Source organism: Scyliorhinus torazame, chromosome 15 (assembly GCF_047496885.1).
Source record: "Scyliorhinus torazame isolate Kashiwa2021f chromosome 15, sScyTor2.1, whole genome shotgun sequence".
NCBI lineage: Eukaryota > Metazoa > Chordata > Chondrichthyes > Carcharhiniformes > Scyliorhinidae > Scyliorhinus > Scyliorhinus torazame.
Genome location: NC_092721.1, coordinates 209,550,134 through 209,568,403, shown reverse-complemented (window position 1 = coordinate 209,568,403; position 18,270 = coordinate 209,550,134). Strand labels below are relative to the sequence as shown.

The window sequence follows — 18,270 nt, the reverse complement described above, 5'->3', positions numbered from 1 at the left end:
ACACTGATATCACATCCATTCAGAGAGCCAGTGTTCAGAGAGCCAGTGTTCAGAGAGCCAGTGTGCAGGGAGCCAGTGTGCAGGGAGCCAGTGTGCAGGAGGCGTGTTCAAATCACCGGGGTCAGTTCCTCAGGTGAAATGTCCGAGATAATAAAACAGAGACACTGTCCATCCAGCCCACTCTGCCAGTTTTAATATCCCACACTCCTCCCACCCCCGCTCTATCTCTCCCATCACCCCCTTCTATTCTTTTCTCCCTCATGTGTTTAAAAGCTTCCCTTTAAATAAAACCGTACTATTCACTTCAAACTCTCTGTCAAAGTGACTTTCCCATTCTCCCAACTCTCCCGGTAAGGATGTTTCCTCCGTATTCCCCATTCGATTGATTTGTGTGTTTTACTGATGATCGCTGACTACTGGAAACTTCTCTGCATCTACATATTCAAAATTTAAATTACACATAAAACTAGCATACTATTCCTTGGATCCAATGCACTCAGGCGCGTTAAGTGTTAACTGGAGGTTTGTGGGCTCTTTATGAATCATTGCTCAGTGCAGTAGGATCGTACCTGGATGAGAGACTTGACACTGGGTTGGAAAACCATATTGGTGTTGAGTAGAAAGGAGCGGAGGAGGGGTTGTGGGTAACAAGCTAGCTGTGCAATAATTCCAGTTAGTAAGAAATTGACGTAGAGCGAGTTCTGTAACATATTTTCCAGCTTGGCAAACAGAACAGCGATAAACGAACCTGGATGGGGAGAGACAAAGGATTGTCAACATCCGAGAGAGCCCAGACTAACTCAGCACAGACTGACAGACAAACAGAGGGGTCGTCAACATCCGAGAGAGTGGACACAGTCTAACTCACTACAGAGACAGGCAGAATCACAAAGTCAGCAAGAGAGGTAGACAGAGAGAAAGAGAGAGATGGATCTGGTACAGGAACAGTCAATGCAATCAACCGGAGATCTAATTGCCCAGAAGTGCGAGCCTGCAATCAGGAATTCTCAGGGGGATGTTGAGGGGGAGGATGTGGTAGAGAGACATGTGACAAATACATGCAACATGGAATAACAGAAATTAAAAGAAACATACAGAGGTGGAAGAGGGAGACAATAGAAAACGAGAATGTGAGATGAGTGAACGAGATCTCTGAACTAACCAACTCGCACAAGATCAGGACTCACAGAGATAGGGTAAAGGTAGGAAGGGTGCTAGAACGGGTGAAAGAAAGTGAGAGAATGAGTGAGAGGGCCAGAGATGGATCGGCAGCAGTGCCTGGACTGGAATAAGTGACCAATCCTGGGTTTTTATTTGTTCTGTTGACACACGGGAATCTTTCACATAAAAGTGTGTTCAGCCACAAGGACCTGGGTTTGACAGTGTAACATCTTACGGTGTAGGTCTGTGATGAGAACGCAAGTTTCTAGAATTCACCCAGTCGTTTGCACCATTACTGCACTAGTCACCTCCTCGGTAAGTGCATACTCTGCACAGTTCAACACTAGATCCCTGTACTGCCATTAAGTTAGATCATTGGCTGGTTTGCACCTCAACTCCAGATTGCTCCAAATCTCTCAGTAGCTTTAGCCAATAAAAATCTATTGATACAAAAACAAAATACTATGAATGCTGCCAGTCTGACAGAAAAACAGAAAACGCCAAAACCCTCAGCAGGCCACAGATGGAGCACCTGGAGAAGTTGGCATTGATGTCCTTCGAGCTGAGATGGTTATGGCCCAGGCAGCCTTTCCCTGACCCACTGCACCAAATACTGGGCAGTCCCTAGAATCTTGCAACACAGGAGGAGACCATCCTGCCCATTAAGTGTCTGCTAGCTCTTTCAACTAAAAACAGGTGAAGCACTTGAGGAATACAAGGAAAGTAGAAAAGAGCCCAAGCAGGGAGTTAGGAGGGCAAAAAGGGGTCACAAAATGTCCTTGGCAGACAGGATTAAGGAGAATCCCAAGGCATTTTAAACGTATATTAGGAACAAGAGGGTAGCTCGAGAAAGAGTTGGTCCACTCAAGGACAAAGGAGGGAAATTATGTATCGAACCAGAGGATGTGGGTGAGGTCCTTAATGAGTATTCACAAAGGAGAGGGACACGTTGATTGGTGTTTGCAAGGATATTCCGGGTAATTATAGGCCAGTCAACTTGACGTCAGTGACAGTGAAATTGTTGGAAAAGATTCCCAGAGATAGGGGGCGCAATTCTCCGACCCTCCACCGGAGGGTCGGCGGGAATCCCCCGGTGATTCTCCGGCCTGCGATGGGCCGAAGTCCCGCCGCTGTCAACCCATGCCAGCCGGCGTGGATTGAACCACCTTTGGGACAGCGGCACGGGCGGGCTCCGGGGTCCTGGGGGGGCGTGGGGCGGTCTGGCCCCGGGGGGTGCCCCCACGGTGGCCTGGCCCGCGATCGGGGTCCACCGATCCACGGGCGGGCCTGTGCCGTGGGGGCACTCTTTTCCTTCCGCCTTCGCCATGGTCTCCACTATGGCGGAGGCGGAAGAGACCCCCTCCACGTCCCGCCGTCCCAAAGGTGGTTCAATCCACGCCGGCGGGCGAGGGTTGACAGCGGCGGGACTTCGGCCCATCGCAGGCCGGAGAATCGCTGGGGGATTCCCGCCGACCGGCGCGGCGCGATTCCCGCCCCCGCTGAATCACCGGTGGCGGAGAATTCGCGACACGGCGGCAGCGGGATTCACGCCGGCCCTCGGCGATTCCCCGACCCGGTGGGGGGGTCGGAGAATCGCGCCCAGGATCTCTGCACATTTGGAGGTGAATGGTCTGACTAGCGACAGACAGCACGGTTTTGTACGAGGGAGGTCATGTCTCAGTAATTTGATTGAATTTTTTGAGCAGGTGACAAAAAATGATTGGCGAGGGAAGGGCTGTGGATGTTGTCTACATGGACTTTAGTAAAGCATTTGATACGGTCCCTCATGGCTGGCTGGTGCAAAAGATTAAATCACATGGGGTCGGGGTGAACGAGCTGGATGGATCCAGATCGGGCTGGGCCACAGAAGACAGAGGGTAGCAGTGGAAGGGTGTTTTTCCGAATGGAGAACTGTAACTAGTGGTGTTCCGCAGGGATCAGTATTGGGACCTCTGCTCTTTGCAATATATATAAATGACTTGGAAGAAAACGTAGCGGGTCTGATTAGCAAGTTTGTGGATGATACTAAGATTGCTGGAGTTGCGGATAGTGATGAAGATTGTCAGAGAATACAACAGGATATAGATAGGCTGCAAAATTGGGCAGAGAAATGGCAGATGGAGTTTAACCCGGACAAATGCGAGGTGATGCATTTTGGTAGATCCAATTCAGATGGGAGCTATAAAATAAACGGCAGAACCATCAGGAGCAGAGACACAGAGAGATCTGGGCGTGCAGGTCCACAGATCCTTAAAAGTGGCAGCACAGGTGGAACTGGTGGTAAAGAAAGCATGTGGCATGCTTGCCTTCATAGGACGGGGTATCGAGTATAAAAGCTTGAACATTATGTTACAGTTATATAGAACGTTGGTTAGGCCACATTTGGAATACTGGGCGGGATTCTCCGACCCCCCCGCCGGGTTGGAGAATTGCTGGGGGGCGGCGTGAATCCCGCCCCCGCCGGCCGCCAAATTCTCCGCCACCGTAAGTTCGGCGGGGGCGGGAATCGCGCTGGTCGGCGGGGCCCCCCCGGTGATTCTCCGGCCCGCGATGGGCCGAAGTCCCGCTGCTGGAATGCCGGTCCCGCCGGCGTGAATCAAACCACCTCTCTTACCGGCGGGACTAACGCCGCGGGCGGGCTCCGGGGTCCTGGGGGGTGGGGGGGGCGCAGAGCGATCTGGCCCCAGGGTGTGCCCCCGGTGGCCTGGCCTGCGATCAGGGCCCATCGATCCGCGGGCGGGCCTGAGCCGTGGGGGCACTCTTTTCCTTCCGCCTCGGCCATAGCCTCCACGATGGCCGATACGGAAGTGACCCCCTCCCTCGCGCATGCGCGGACTTCCGCCGCCCGGCGCAGTCCCTTCGGCCCCGGCTGGCATGGCGCCAAAGGCCTTCCACGCCAGCCGGCGGGACAGCAACCACTCCGGCGCGGGCCTAGCCCCTCACGGTGAGGGCTTGGCCCCTAAAGGTGCGGAGAAATCCACACCTTTGGGGCGGCCCGACGCCGGAGAGGTTCCCGCCACTCCATCCCGCCGGGACCCCCGCCCCGCCGGGTAGGGGAGAATCCCGGCCACTGTGTCCAATTCTGGTCACCGCACGACCAGAAGGACGTGGAGGCTTTGGAGAGGGTACAGAAAAGGTTTACCAGGATGTTGCCTGGTATGGAGGGTATTAGCTATGAGGAGAGATTGAATAAACTGGGATTGTTCTCCCTGGAGAGACGGAGGCTGAGGGGCGACCTGATAGAAGTTTATAAAATTATGAGGGGTATAGATAGGGTGATCAGTGGGAGGCTTTTTCCCAGGGTGGAAATGACAATTACAAGGGGGCACAAGTTCACGGTGAGGGGGGAAAGGTTCAGTGGAGATGTGTGGGGGAAGTTTTTTACACCGAGGGTGGTGGTGGCCTGGAATGCACGGCCCAGTGAGGTGGTTGGGGCAGATACGTTAGCGACCGTTAAGACTTATCTGGATAGACACATGAATGGGCAGCACGGTAGCACAGTGGTTAGCACAATTGCTTCACAGCTCCAGGGTCCCAGGTTCGATTCCGGCTTGGGTCACTGTCTGTGCGGAGTCGGCACATCCTCCCCGTGTCTGCGTGGGTTTCCTCCGGGTGCTCCGGTTTCCTCCCACAGTCCAAAGATGTGCAGGTTAGGTGGATTGGTCATGATAAATTGCCCTTAGTGTCCAAAATTGCCCTTAGTGTCGGGTGGGGTTACTGGGTTATGGGGATAGGGTGGAGGTGTTGACCTTGGGTAGGGTGCTCTTTCCAAGAGCCGGTGCAGACTCAATGGGACGAATGGCCTCCTTCTGCACTGAAAATTCTGTGATGAACAAACCGGGTACAGAAGGATACAGGCGGTTGGTTTGATAGGACACGTGATCGGCGCAGGCTTGGAGGGCCGAAGGGCCTGTTCCTATGCTGTATTGTTCTTTGTTCTTGACAGAGTGATCATTTAAATACCACTTTGCCGGCTCTTTCCCCAAATCCCTGAAAAGCCCTCCTCCCACTCGAGGCGATTCCTCCTTATCTGCTGTATTAAAACGCCTCCATTAAATCTCCCTTTTGCCTTCTCTGCTGCAAGGACAACATCCCCAACTTCTCCAGTCTCTCCACATTCACTGTGTCCCTCATCCTTGGTACAGTAAAAAAGAAATCTCTTCTTTATCCTCCCTAAGGCATCATAGACCATAAGACCATCAGAAATAGGAACAGGAGGAACCCATTCTGGCCTTCGAGCCTGCTCTGACATTTACTAAGATCTTGGCTGATCTAACACTCACCAACTCCACTTTCCTGCCTTCTCTGTGTAACCCTTAATTCCCCCACTGATTTAAACCTATCGATCTCAACCTTGAAAATGCTCAAGGAATCGGCCTCGAAGCTTCGTCAGTAAAGAATTCCAAAGATTCACCACTCCGGGAGAAGAAATTCTTCCTCAAATCCAACTTGAATGATTACCCCTTCATTCTGCGACTCTGCCCTGTGGTCCATGAGTGGAAACATCCTCCCAACATTTCCCCTGTCCAAATCCCCCAGAGAATCCTGTATGTTTCAATCCTATCATCTTTCGTTCTTCTGACCACCACAGAGTCCAGACCCAACCTGTTTAATCTTTCCTCATATGGCAGTCCCTCCACGCCCGGGATCATCTGAGTAAACCTCCTCTGTACTGCCTCCAACGATAATACATCTATCCTTAAAACAGGGACTAAAACTCTACACAGTGCTCGAAATGTGGCCTCACTTGTACCTTGTACAGTTGCAGCAAAACCTTTTACACTCCAGCCCCCTTGAAATAAAAGCCATCTTTCCAGTGTCCTTCCGTTACTTTCTGCTCCTTTCTGGGTTTCATGAACAACGACCCCCAAGTCCATTTGTGCTGCAGCTTTCTGCAATCTCTCTCCATTTAAATTATAATCCCCCTTCTCATTCTTTCTTACAAAATGAACAACTCACATTTTCCTTCTTTGAAATTCATTTGCCAATTTTCTGCCCCTCACTTAACCGATCGATATCTCTCTGCAAACGATTTAAATCCTCCTTAAAACCTGCCTTCCCTCCCAATTTTGTATAAACTACAAATTTGGCCACGCTGCTCCTGTTCTTTCCTCCAAATCATTCATATATATTGCGAAGAGCTGCGATCCCAACACTGATCCCCATGGCTCTCTGCTGATTACTGCCCTCCAGCCTGAGAAAGACCCCTTGGCGCTGCTCACTGCTTCCCGTTAGTTAGCCTCATCGTCCTTCCTGAAGTGTGGTTCCCAGAATTGAACACAATTCTCCAGCAGGTGCTGAGCCAGTGATTTATAAAGTTGCAACAATAACTTGCTTTCTAGTGGCCTTGCCCATGGCACCCCTACCTGTGAAAGGCTGGCTCTGTGCTTGCCCAACTCGCTCAGGGCTGACCATTATCTGACCCACGGATCTCACTGAAGGCCGGTGCGCAGAGGCCGCTGACCAATTGTTATTGTGATGCAAGTAGGGACTCTCATTCTCCTCATCTTCCTGCTCCTCCGCCTCAGACTGCAGATCCCCTCTGCCTCTCATCCTCTCCTCCATGTAGCACTGGCCTTCCATCCGAGCCTCCATCTCCTGCAGCTCCTCTGTGAACTTCTCCACATTCAGCCCCTTCCCATTGGCCTCCGTTGGTGCCTGATCGAGCAGCTCATCAATCAGACGGTCGATGGACTCAGAACCTGATGGGGGTTGATGACTAACAGATGCCTCCTCAGGATTAATCTCAGGCACTGTTCCGTCATCCTGTGACGGTTCCACTGTAGCTGACCTCCGGAGGCAGCAAGCTTCCTTCCCCAAACTTTCATGAGCATCTCCTGTTGCCGACATTCCTTTCCAGTCCTCTGTCACTGGCTCCTCCATCCTTGGGCGGTTTCCCTCAGACATGTCCCTTCGAACTTTCTTGACCATCAGACAGTTCTCATGGCGTTCCGAGGTTCCGGGCAGCTTCCCGGCCCTGTTCTTGGCTCGAGAGTCGTTTAGCAAGGAGCTGCCACAGTCTCCTGCTGCCCAGGGTTGATTGGCACCTCGCTCGCTGTGGTCGATGGAGGAGGTGGGCAGGTGGAGCTCTGCCTTTGCTGGCCCTGCCTCTGTCTGCAGACAGCGTTTCTTGCTCTGGGGAGTGATGGTGATGTTACATTTGTTGTACTCCACATCCCAGTCACCGTTTTCCAGCCCATCATTCTTGATAGTGGCGTCTAGTTTGAGCTGGGCTTGGTTTTGGACATGGAATCTCTCCCTGTGCTGCTCTTGGCCAAAATGGTCCATGTGTGGGTTGATGGCATTGGCATCAAACGGAATGGGCGGGACGTTACAAGGATCGGGCTCCTGCCCATCATAAGGTGCTGACCACCTTCCGCAGGCCCTGACACAGTGGTCAATGTGCCGGCGAGCGTCCCGTAGGTACTCCAGGTAGTTAGAGTCCAGCTCAGACACGTCCTCCCACCTGCCGTGGGCAGGGCTGCAGATGGGTGAATCTGGCCTCACCCCTCCTGGTGATCGGGGTGAGTTTCCTGTGTCGGAGGCCGTGCTCTGCTGCCTCATAAATAGTGCAATGCGGGCAGGAGTCGAGGGCTTGGGCACTGCAGCGGTCACAGATGAGGTGTCGATACTCGGACTCCCGTGAGCTGCAGACACACAAGAAGATAATGAGCATCCACAGGTCAATGAAGTCACAGCACTCAGCTTCCCGAGTGTCTCTCACATCTGGCAATAGCAGGAGAGTTTGACAATAAATATAGAAAAGGAAAGACTAACTCACATTTCTGTAGCACCCTATACAACCCATGGATCTCGAGAGAGAAACTTTACTGACATGTTTTTTAAAAAATCCTACCTTGAAGATCTGGATGTCACTTGCAAGGTAAACCCCATCTACTGACCCAACCCTTCTGGCTGGTGGACTCCACAGGTTTCGTGGTTGGATTAATTCCTACCGTCAACATCCCTGTGGTGACCAGGAACTGAACTGAACTAGCATATAAATCATACAATCATAGAATTTACTGTGCAGAAGGAGGCCATTCGGCCCATCGAGTCTGCACCGGCTCTTGGAACGAGCACCCTACTTAAGCCCACACCTCCACCCTATCCCCGTAACCCCACCTAACCTAAGGGCAATTTATCATTGGCCAATCCACCTAACCTGACCATCTTCGGACTGTGGGAGGAAACCAGAGCACCCAGAGGAAACCCACGCAGACACGGGGAGGATATGCAGACTCCACACAGACAGTGACCCAAGCCGGGAATCGAACCTGGGACCCTGGAGCTGCGAGGCAACTGTGCTAACCACTGTGCTAACCACTAAATACTGCGGCTACCAGAGCAGGTCAAAGGCTGAGAATCCTGCAGCGAGTAACTCACCTCCTGACCCCCCAAAGCCTGTCCACCATCTACAAGGCACAAGTCAGGAGTGTGATGGAATACTCTCCACTTGCCTGGATGAGCGCGGCTCCAACAACACTCAAGAAGCTCAACACCATCCAGGACAAAGCAGCCGCTTAATTGGCTCCCCTTCCACAAACATCCACTCCCTCCCCCACCGCGCACAGTAGCAGCCGTGTGTACCATCTACAAGATGCACTGCAGCAACTCACCAAGGCTCCTCAGGCAGCACCTTCCAAACCCACGACCACTCCCATCTAGAAGGACAAGAGCAGCAGATACCTGGGAACCCCACCAGCTGGAGGTTCCCCTCCGAGTCACTCACCCCCCTGACTGGGAAATATATCGGGCGTTCTTTCACTGTCGCTGGGGCAACATCCGGGAACTCCCTCCCCAGCAGCACAGTGGGTGTACCTACACCTCAGGGACTGCAGCGGGTTCAAGAAGGGAACTCACCCCCACCTTCTGAAGGGCAATAAGGGTTGTCGATAAATGCTGCCCTAGCCCGGAACACACGCATCCTGACGTCACTGACAACAGCAATGTAAACTCAGATTAATACAAACACACCTTTTAGTGTCAAAGAGCTGCAAAGACCAAGGTCACCAAAAGGTACCAAAGGACGGTGATTGAGCATTGCACCATGAGTCAGGATGTGAGGAACCCAGCATTGCGCATGTGCCGAAATCTCTGTAATACCTTGTGTCACCACAGGATGGAGCACGGACGCTAACTCTCAATCACTCTCACTGGGGCTGAGTGTTATAAAAGGTGAAGTCTCTACTCCAGGGGATTCTGATATCGATGTAACCACAGAATCCCGCCATTGGTTATTAGCACATTACTGGGCGTGATTCAATGGAAACATTCCTCAGTGTCATTTTGGATGCGTTTGGCAGGACGTTCTTCGATGTCCGCATTGGCAAAATCGCGCCTACATTAATCGGCACTCTGCCAAAAATCAGCCCCCCGCGAGGCTCGCCATTATTGGCTGTCTCGCTGTCTGATTGGCCGCACTGGCGATTCAGCCTCTCTTTGCTGAACGCTCCCTCACCACTCACTCGCACAAGCATGGCAGCGACACACCCGCTCCTCGCTCTGGGGGTGTTCACCTGGCCATGCTTCCAGGGGCGCTGTGGAGACGAGACCCTCCTTTGCAACTTGTCTATTTCTTTGTCCACAACAAGCTTAAATTGTACCAAGCTGTGGTCACGGTCACTAAAATGCTTCCCCGCCAACACATCAACCACCTGTCCAGCATCATTCCCCAGGATTCGGTCCAGCTCTGCACCGGCCCTTGTTGGACCCTCGACGTATTGACCTAAACTGTTCCCCTGGATACATTTTGAGAACTCCACCCCATCTAAGCCCTTAACACAGTGACTTTCCCGATTAATGTTGGGAAAGTTGAAATCACCTAATATAATTACCCTATTATTATTTCTACACCCACCCACGAATTGCACACATATTTGCTCCTCAATTTCCCATTGACTATCTGCACTACTTTAGAGGAATTTAAGGCTTCACTTCCTGCAGTAGTGAGAACTCATGCGGAAGAGCAACGAGTTAAAACTGCTCGACGGGCCTTAGAAAGGCCGCTGCTTTTGAATTGGTAGATAAGCAAAGTTTGGTTTTCAATATCAATTTCAATCTGTGAAGGATAGAAACTGGGGAAAGTGGAAATTCACGGGTGGTAAATGCAAAGGAGGCTTAGTTGGTGATCATCGAATTTACAGTGCAGAAGGAGGCCATTCGGCCCATCGAGTCTGCACCGGCCCTTGGAAAGAGCACCCCACTTAACCTCACACCTCCACCCTATCCCCATAACCCAATAACCCCTCCTAACTTTTTTGGACACTAAGGGCAATTTAGCATGGCCAATCCACCTAAACTGCACATCTTTGGACTGTGGGAGGAAACCGGAGCACCCGGAGGAAACCCACGCAGACACGGGGAGAACGTGCAGACTCCGCACAGACAGTGACCCAGCGGGGTAATTGAACCTGGGACCCTGGAGCTGTGAAGCAACTGTGCTAACCACTGTGCTACCATGCTGCCCACTGTTAAGGATGTCAAGGAGTGTGTGCCTCAGAGTAAAAAGGAAACCTATAATAGTGGAGGAGAGATAAGAAAACAAAGTGTTTTTGTTGTAATAAAGTTGGGCACATGAAGTTGCAGTGTTGATGGCTTAAGAAAAGTACTGGGTAAAAGTATAAACTCGGTAAAACAGGGTGAACCAGTGGGACAAAAACCATTGTCCCAGTGGAAAAGGAGCAACAGAGTGCACATTCTGCTCCGATGTCTTGTGGTCTAACAACCTGTTCAGAGGCTGGTGGGTAAACTGGTGCGTGAACTTGTTAAGGATTTTATTTGTGAGGGTAAGGTTTATTTGTGTGTACAAGGTGGAGTAGGTCAGGAGATTAAGATCTTAAGGTATGCTGGAGCAAGTCAATCTTTATTGGGAGGGTTAAGGAGATAAGTGGTTTGAAAGCATATTGCCAGATAAGGTGATAATATGTGGAATTAGTGGTGAGAGCAGTGGTGTGCCATTCTGCAAGGTGAGGGGGCAGCACGGTGGCACAGTGGGTTAGCACTGCTGCCTCACGGCGCCGAGGTCCCAGGTTCGATCCCGGCTCTGGGCCACTGCCGGTGTGGAGTTTGCACATTCTCCCCGTGTTTGCGTGGGTTTCACCCCCACAAACCAAAGATATGCAGGCTAGGTGGATTGGCCAAGCTAAATTGTCCCTTAATTGGAAAAAATGAATTGGGCTCACTAAATTTATTTTAAAAAACATAATGTAAGGTGAGGTTAGAGTCTAAGTGGTGGTAGGAGCCAGAGAAAAATTACCGTTTTCAGAGGTACAATTTATCCTGGCTAATGATATAGCTGGGTCACAGGTGGGAGTGCAGCCTACTGAGGTTGAAATGCCAGTGGAAAGTCAAACAACTGAGATGTTGCAAGAAGTATATCTGGGGGTGTTTCCGGATTGTGTGGTAACCATATCACAAAGCCCAAGGTTAAGACAGAAGGAAGAGAACTTGAGGAGTACTGATAGGGAAGCAAAGGTTTAGTTGGCTGAACCGAATTGGGACCAGTGTCCTTGCAGGAAGGTTTGCTAATGCTGCTGGTGGGTGTAAACTAACTTGGCAAGGGTCTGGAATCCTGAGAGAAGGTCCAGCAGGGATAGATATACAACCAACATTAGAAGAGATATCACGTGAGTCAGGAAGGCAGAGAATGTCTCAGCCCAGTTAAGTCACCAGGGAGTTTGGCAAGATTGGATGGAATTTATTCTAATGCAAGGATTCTGACGAACAAGGCAGATGAGTTGATGGCACAAGTTAAAGCATGGGGGTTTGATGTCATTGCTGTCAATGAGACATGGTTGAGAGAGGGGCAGGATTGACAGCTCAATATTCCAGGATACCTGGGGTCTTCAGGGGAGATAGGGAAGGAGGTAAAAGGGGAGGGGGTGTCACAGTTTTGATCAGGAATCAATTACAGCAGTAAGGAGGGACGGTATCTGATGAGGCTCTTCAACTGAAGCCATATGGTTAGAACTTAAAAATCAAAAAGGAGCAATCACATTGCTGGGACTGTTCTCTAGGCCCCCTAACAGTCTGAGAGAAATAGAAGAGCAGACAGATCGGCAAATTTCAGAGAAGTGTAAAAGTAACAGAGTCCTGATAGTGGGGATTTCAACTTCCCCGACATTAACTGGGGAAAGGTTTAGAGGGAGCAGAATTCTTAAAATGCATCCAGGAGAACTTTTTAAGCCTGTATGTAGAAGGAGCTATAAGGTCCTGGACTTAATTTTCGGTAACGAAGCTGGGCATGTGGCTGAACTATCATTGGGGGAGCATTTTGCAGATAGTGATCATAACTCCCTTAGGTTAAAGATTGTTCTAGAAAAGGATAAGGATGGACCTGAAATCAAAGTTCTGAACTGGGGGAAGGCCGATTTTTGTAAGATTAGACATGATTGGGCCAGAGTGGACTGGGAGCGGACACTTTTAGGTAAATCTGTGACAGAATAGTGGGATGCATTCGAGAAAGAAATAGGGAGAATGCAGGGCCAACAAGCTCCAATCAAGAAAAAGGGTGGGAGCACAAATCCAGTGAACCCTGGATATGGAGGGAGACACGGCATTGGATCAGGACAAAAAGGGAGGCTTATGACAAATACTTAGGGTTCAAAATAGCAGAAGCCTTAGAGGCATATAGAATGTGCAAGAGGGAAGTTAAAAAGGAAATTAGGGGAGCAAAAAGGGGACATGAAAGAATACTGGCAGAAAAAATAAAGGAAAATCCTCAATTGTTTTACAAGCACATTAAGGGTAAAAGGACAACAAGGGAAAAAGTAGGACCATTAAGGACCACAGGGTAATGTGTGTGTGGAGCCGGAGGATGTCGGTCGGATTCTAAATGAATACTTTGTGTCAGTGTTCAGTCGTGAGAGGGACGGTGTGGGTATAGAAATCAGGGAGAAGGACTGTAATAAAATGAAAGAGATTAACACAGACAAAGAGGAGGTTCTGAGGAGTCTGGCAGGGTTAAACGTAGATAAATCTCCACGGCCAGATGAAATGTATCCCAGGCTGCTGAGTGAAGCAAGGGAGGAAATAGCAGGAGTGCTGGCAATAATTTTCAATTCCTCTCTGGCCACTGGAGAGGTGCCAGAGGACTGGAGGATAGTCAATGTGGTTCCATTATTCAAGAAGGGAGGAAGGGATAAAGCAGGAAACTACAGACCGGTCAGTCTAACCTCAGTGCTGGGGAAACTATTGGAAGCAATTCTGAGAGACAGAATGAATCTGCATTTGGAGAGACCGGGATTAACCAGGAACAGTCAGCATGGTTTTGTTAAGGGGAGGTCGTGTCTGACCAACTTTTCACAGAGGTGACCAGGTGTATAGATGAGGGAAAAACATTTGATGTTGTCTATTTGGACTTCAGCAAGGCTTTTGATAAGGTTCCACATGGGAGACTGTTAGCGAAGGTAAGAGCCATGGGATCCAAGGAAATTTGGCAAATTTGTTCTCAAATTGGCTGAGTGGCAGGAAGCAGAGGGTGATTGTCGAGGGTGTCCAGTGGGGTCCAAAGGGGTCAGCGTTGGGGCCCTTGCTGTTTGTGGTTTATATAAATGATTTTAGATATGAACGTAGGGGGTTGAGCAGTAAGTTCGCAGATGGTATGAAAACTAGTGGGATGGTAAATAGTGAGGAGGATAGCCTTCGATTACAGGTGGATATAATAATAGTAATCACTTATTGTCACAAGTAGGCTTCAATGAAGTTACTGTGAAGAGCCCCTAGTCGCCACATTCCGGCGCCTGTTCGGGGAGGCTGGTACGGGAATTGAACCTGCGCTGCTGGCATTGTTCTGCATTACAAGCCAGCTGTTTAGCCCACAGGCTGGTCAAATGGGCTGATCAGCGGCAAGTGGAATTCAATCCGGATAAGTGTGAGGTGATGCACTTGGGCCGGACAAACAAGGCGAGGGAATACAGGATAAACAGCAGGACCCTGGGAAATTCTGAGGATGAGGGGTATCTTGGTCTGCATGTACACTGGTCCCATGACAGATAGCAGAGCAGGTGGATACAGTGGTTAACAAGGCATATGGTATACTTGCCTTTATTAGCCGAGGCGTGGAGTTTAAGAGCAGGGGGGTTATGCTGGAACTGTATAAAATGTTGGTTAGGCCACAGCTGGAGTATTGTGAGCAGTTCTGGAATCCACATTACAGGAGGGATGTGATAGCCACTGGAAAGGGAGCAGAGGAGATTTACCAGGATGTTGCCTGGGCTGGAGAATGTTAGTTATGAAGAGAGATTGGATAGACTGGGGTTATTTTCCTTGGAGCAGAGGAGACTGAGGGGGAGGGGACATGATTGAGATGTATAAAATTTTGAAGGGCATAGAGTAGAGTAGACAGGGAGAAACCTTTCCCTTTGGTGGAGGGGTCAATGACCAGGGGGCAGAGATTTGAGGTAAGGGGCAGGAGGTTTAGAGGGGATGTGAGGGAAAACCTTTTCACCCAGAGGGTGGTGGGTATTTGAAATTCTCTTCCTGAAAGGGTGGTGGCGGCAGAGACCCTCAGAACATTTAAATAGACCAGGCTATAGGCCAAGTGCTGGGAAATGGGACTAGAATAGTTCGGTGGTTGTTCTGACCAGCACAGGCTCGATGGGCCGAAGGGCCTTTTCAGTGCTGTAGGATCGATGACGATATAAACCTTACTCATTGGTTCGTAAGAGCAGGTGGTGGATAATGTGGATGTCTTTAGTTCCAGCAATTTGGTTGAACTACAACAGAAAGATTCAGATAAAGCAGTTGTATCAGAGAGTATATACGAAAATAGAATCCGAGTGTATACCAGAGTGTTATTACATTAGAAATAGTGCAGTAATCCCGGGCCCTTGGGAGGCCATATTTGGGGTGTCGGACCAGCCAGGGTTGGAAACGGGCGCGGAGGCAGATGTTGTAGTCTTCGCCTCGTTGATCGCCCAAAGGTGGATCCTGATGGGTTGGAGGGCAGCCTCTCCACCCTGTGCCCTGGCGTGGCGGGGGGACCTGCTAGAATTATTGACTCTTGAGAAGGTTAAGTTTGAACTGAGGGGAAGGATGGAGGGGTTCTACAATTCCTGGGCGTTATTCATTGTGCACTTTCGAGAATTGGATCACATCGAACATTAGGGGGGGGGGGGCTGGAAGGATTGGGGGATGGGGGACTGTGTGTGTTAATGGTGACTATGGGTGATTCCTGATTCCTTTTTGTCATTTGTTTATGTGAACATGTGGGCTAATGTTTGGGAGTTTGGTGGGAGGATGGGATTGTTGTTATTGATATGGGGATTGACATTATATTCGTTGCTGATTATTGTTTATTGATGGTGGGTGCAAATTTGGGAGAAAATGTGAAAAAGGAGGAGAATAAAAATATTTTTAAAAAAAATAAATAATGTAGTAATGACAAAATGGAGACCTTTACATATTCAGTAGATGAGAAATGGGCAGAGGTTCATCAAGTGGTATTCCCGGTGGGTGAGAGAAAGGAGGTTTTGTTGGGAGCATGTGAGATTCGAGTAGTGGGTTATTTAGGGCGTCGACTGCATAAGAATGTCGTTGAATTTTGCCGAACATATCACTGTGTAAGGTAATAGGGAAAGCTCAGGGAGTAATCAAACCAGCATCTTTAATACCTATTCCAGCATTTGAGGAACTTTTTACTCAGGTCCTAAATGATTGTTTGAGACCCCTACCGAAAACCAGGGAATCAGTATGTTGACCACAATGGATGTGTCTACTAGACTTCCATTAAGAAACGTTGGCCCACTGAGAGGGCATCATGTCAGGTGCACATTTGACGTTACCTGTAGTGATCCGCACCCACGTGCTTCCCGGCCTGGGGGCCCGGAGAACATGGAGCTGGACCCGGAGAACCTGGAGCTGGACCCGGAGAACCTGATCCTGGGCCCGGAGAACCCGGAGCTGGGCCCGGAGAACCTGATCCTGGGCCCGGAGAACCTGATCCTGGGCCCAGAGAACCCGGTGCTGGGCCCGGAGAACCCGATGCTGGGCCCGGAGAACCTGATCCTGGGCCCGGAGAACCTGATCCTGGGCTCGGAGAACCCGGTGCTGGGCCCGGAGAACCTGATCCTGGGCTCGGAGAATCCGGTGCTGGGCCAGGAGAACCTGATCCTGGGCCCGGAGAACCCGGAGCTGGGCCCGGAGAACCTGATCCTGGGCCCGGAGATCCTGATCCTGGGCTCGGAGAACCCGGAGCTGGATCCGGAAAACCTGATCCTGGACCCGGAGAACCTGATCCTGGGCTCGGAGAACCCGGAGCTGGATCCGGAGAACCTGATCCTGGGCTCGGAGAACCTGATCCTGGGCCCGGAGAACCTGATCCTGGGCTCGGAGAACCTGATCCTGGGCTCGGAGATCCTGATCCTGGGCCCGGAGAAACTGATCCTGGGCCCGGAGAAACTGATCCTGGGCCCGGAGATCCTGATCCTGGGCCCGGAGAACCCGGAGCTGGATCCGGAAAACCTGATCCTGGACCCGGAGAACCTGATCCTGGGCCCGGAGAACCTGGAGCTGGGCCCGGAGAACCTGATCCTGGGCCTGGAGAACCTGATCCTGGGCCCGGAGAACCTGGAGTTGGGCCCGGAGAACCTGGAGCTGGGCGCGGAGACCCCGGAGCTGGGCTCGGAGAACCTGGAGCTGGGCCCGGAGAACCTGATCCTGGGCCCGGAGAACCTGGAGCTGGGCCCGGAGAACCTGGAGCTGGGCTCGGAGAACCTGGAGCTGGGCCCGGAGAACCTGATCCTGGGCCCGGAGAACCTGGTGCTGGGCCCGGAGAACCTGATCCTGGGCCCGGAGAACCCGGAGCTGGGCCCGGAGAACCCGGAGCTGGGCCCGGAGAACCTGATCCTGGGCTCGGAGAACCTGTTCCTGGGCCCGGAGACCCCGGAGCTGGGCCTGGAGAACCCGGAGCTGGATCCGGAAAACCTGATCCTGGACCCGGAGAACCTGATCCTGGGCCCGGAGAACCTGGAGCTGGGCCTGGAGAACCCGGAGCTGGGCTCGGAGAACCTGGAGCTGGGCCCGGAGAACCTGATCCTGGGCCCGGAGAACCTGGTGCTGGGCCCGGAGAACCTGATCCTGGGCCCGGAGAACCCGGAGCTGGGCCCGGAGAACCCGGAGCTGGGCCCGGAGAACCTGATCCTGGGCTCGGAGAACCTGTTCCTGGGCCCGGAGAACCTGATCCTGGGCCCGGAGAACCTGGAGCTGGGCGCGGAGACTCCGGAGCTGGGCCTGGAGAACCCGGAGCTGGATCCGGAAAACCTGATCCTGGACCCGGAGAACCTGATCCTGGGCCCGGAGAACCTGGAGCTGGGCCTGGAGAACCCGGAGCTGGGCCCGGAGAACCTGATCCTGGGCCCGGAGAACCTGATCCTGGGCCCGGAGAACCTGGTGCTGGACCCGGAGAACCCGGAGCTGGGCCTGGAGAACCTGGAGCTGGGCTCGGAGAACCTGGAGCTGGGCCCGGAGAACCTGATCCTGGGCCCGGAGAACCTGATCCTGGGCCCGGAGAACCCGGTGCTGGGCCCGGAGTACCTGATCTTGGGCCCGGAGAACCCGGAGCTGGGCCCGGAGAAACTGGAGCTGGGCTCGGAGAACCTGGAGCTGGGCCCGGAGAACCTGATCCTGGGCCCGGAGAACCTGGTGCTGGGCCCGGAGAACCTGATCCTGGGCCCGGAGAACCCGGAGCTGGGCCCGGAGAACCCGGAGCTGGGCCCGGAGAACCTGATCCTGGGCTCGGAGAACCTGTTCCTGGGCCCGGAGACCCCGGAGCTGGGCCTGGAGAACCCGGAGCTGGATCCGGAAAACCTGATCCTGGACCCGGAGAACCTGATCCTGGGCCCGGAGAACCTGGAGCTGGGCCTGGAGAACCCGGAGCTGGGCTCGGAGAACCTGGAGCTGGGCCCGGAGAACCTGATCCTGGGCCCGGAGAACCTGGTGCTGGGCCCGGAGAACCTGATCCTGGGCCCGGAGAACCCGGAGCTGGGCCCGGAGAACCTGATCCTGGGCTCGGAGAACCTGTTCCTGGGCCCGGAGAACCTGATCCTGGGCCCGGAGAACCTGGAGCTGGGCGCGGAGACCCCGGAGCTGGGCCTGGAGAACCCGGAG

The 18,270-nt window shown here is 52.2% G+C and overlaps 1 protein-coding gene across 7 annotated transcripts in view; it reads right to left on the bottom strand.

The window, feature by feature from the left end:
* Positions 1-18,270, bottom strand: part of fhip1b (FHF complex subunit HOOK interacting protein 1B) — a 276,462-nt gene that overhangs the window by 93,535 nt on the left and 164,657 nt on the right. For 6 of the 7 annotated variants that reach the window (XM_072477543.1, XM_072477544.1, XM_072477541.1 and 3 more), the window contains exons 9-10: positions 6,528-7,808; positions 570-748 (exon numbers count right to left, since the gene is read on the bottom strand). In XM_072477543.1, the coding sequence (XP_072333644.1) occupies positions 570-748; positions 6,528-7,808 (1,460 nt within the window). The remainder of the gene's footprint in view (positions 1-569; positions 749-6,527; positions 7,809-18,270) is intronic. The other variant, XR_011935254.1, reaches the window with a different exon arrangement.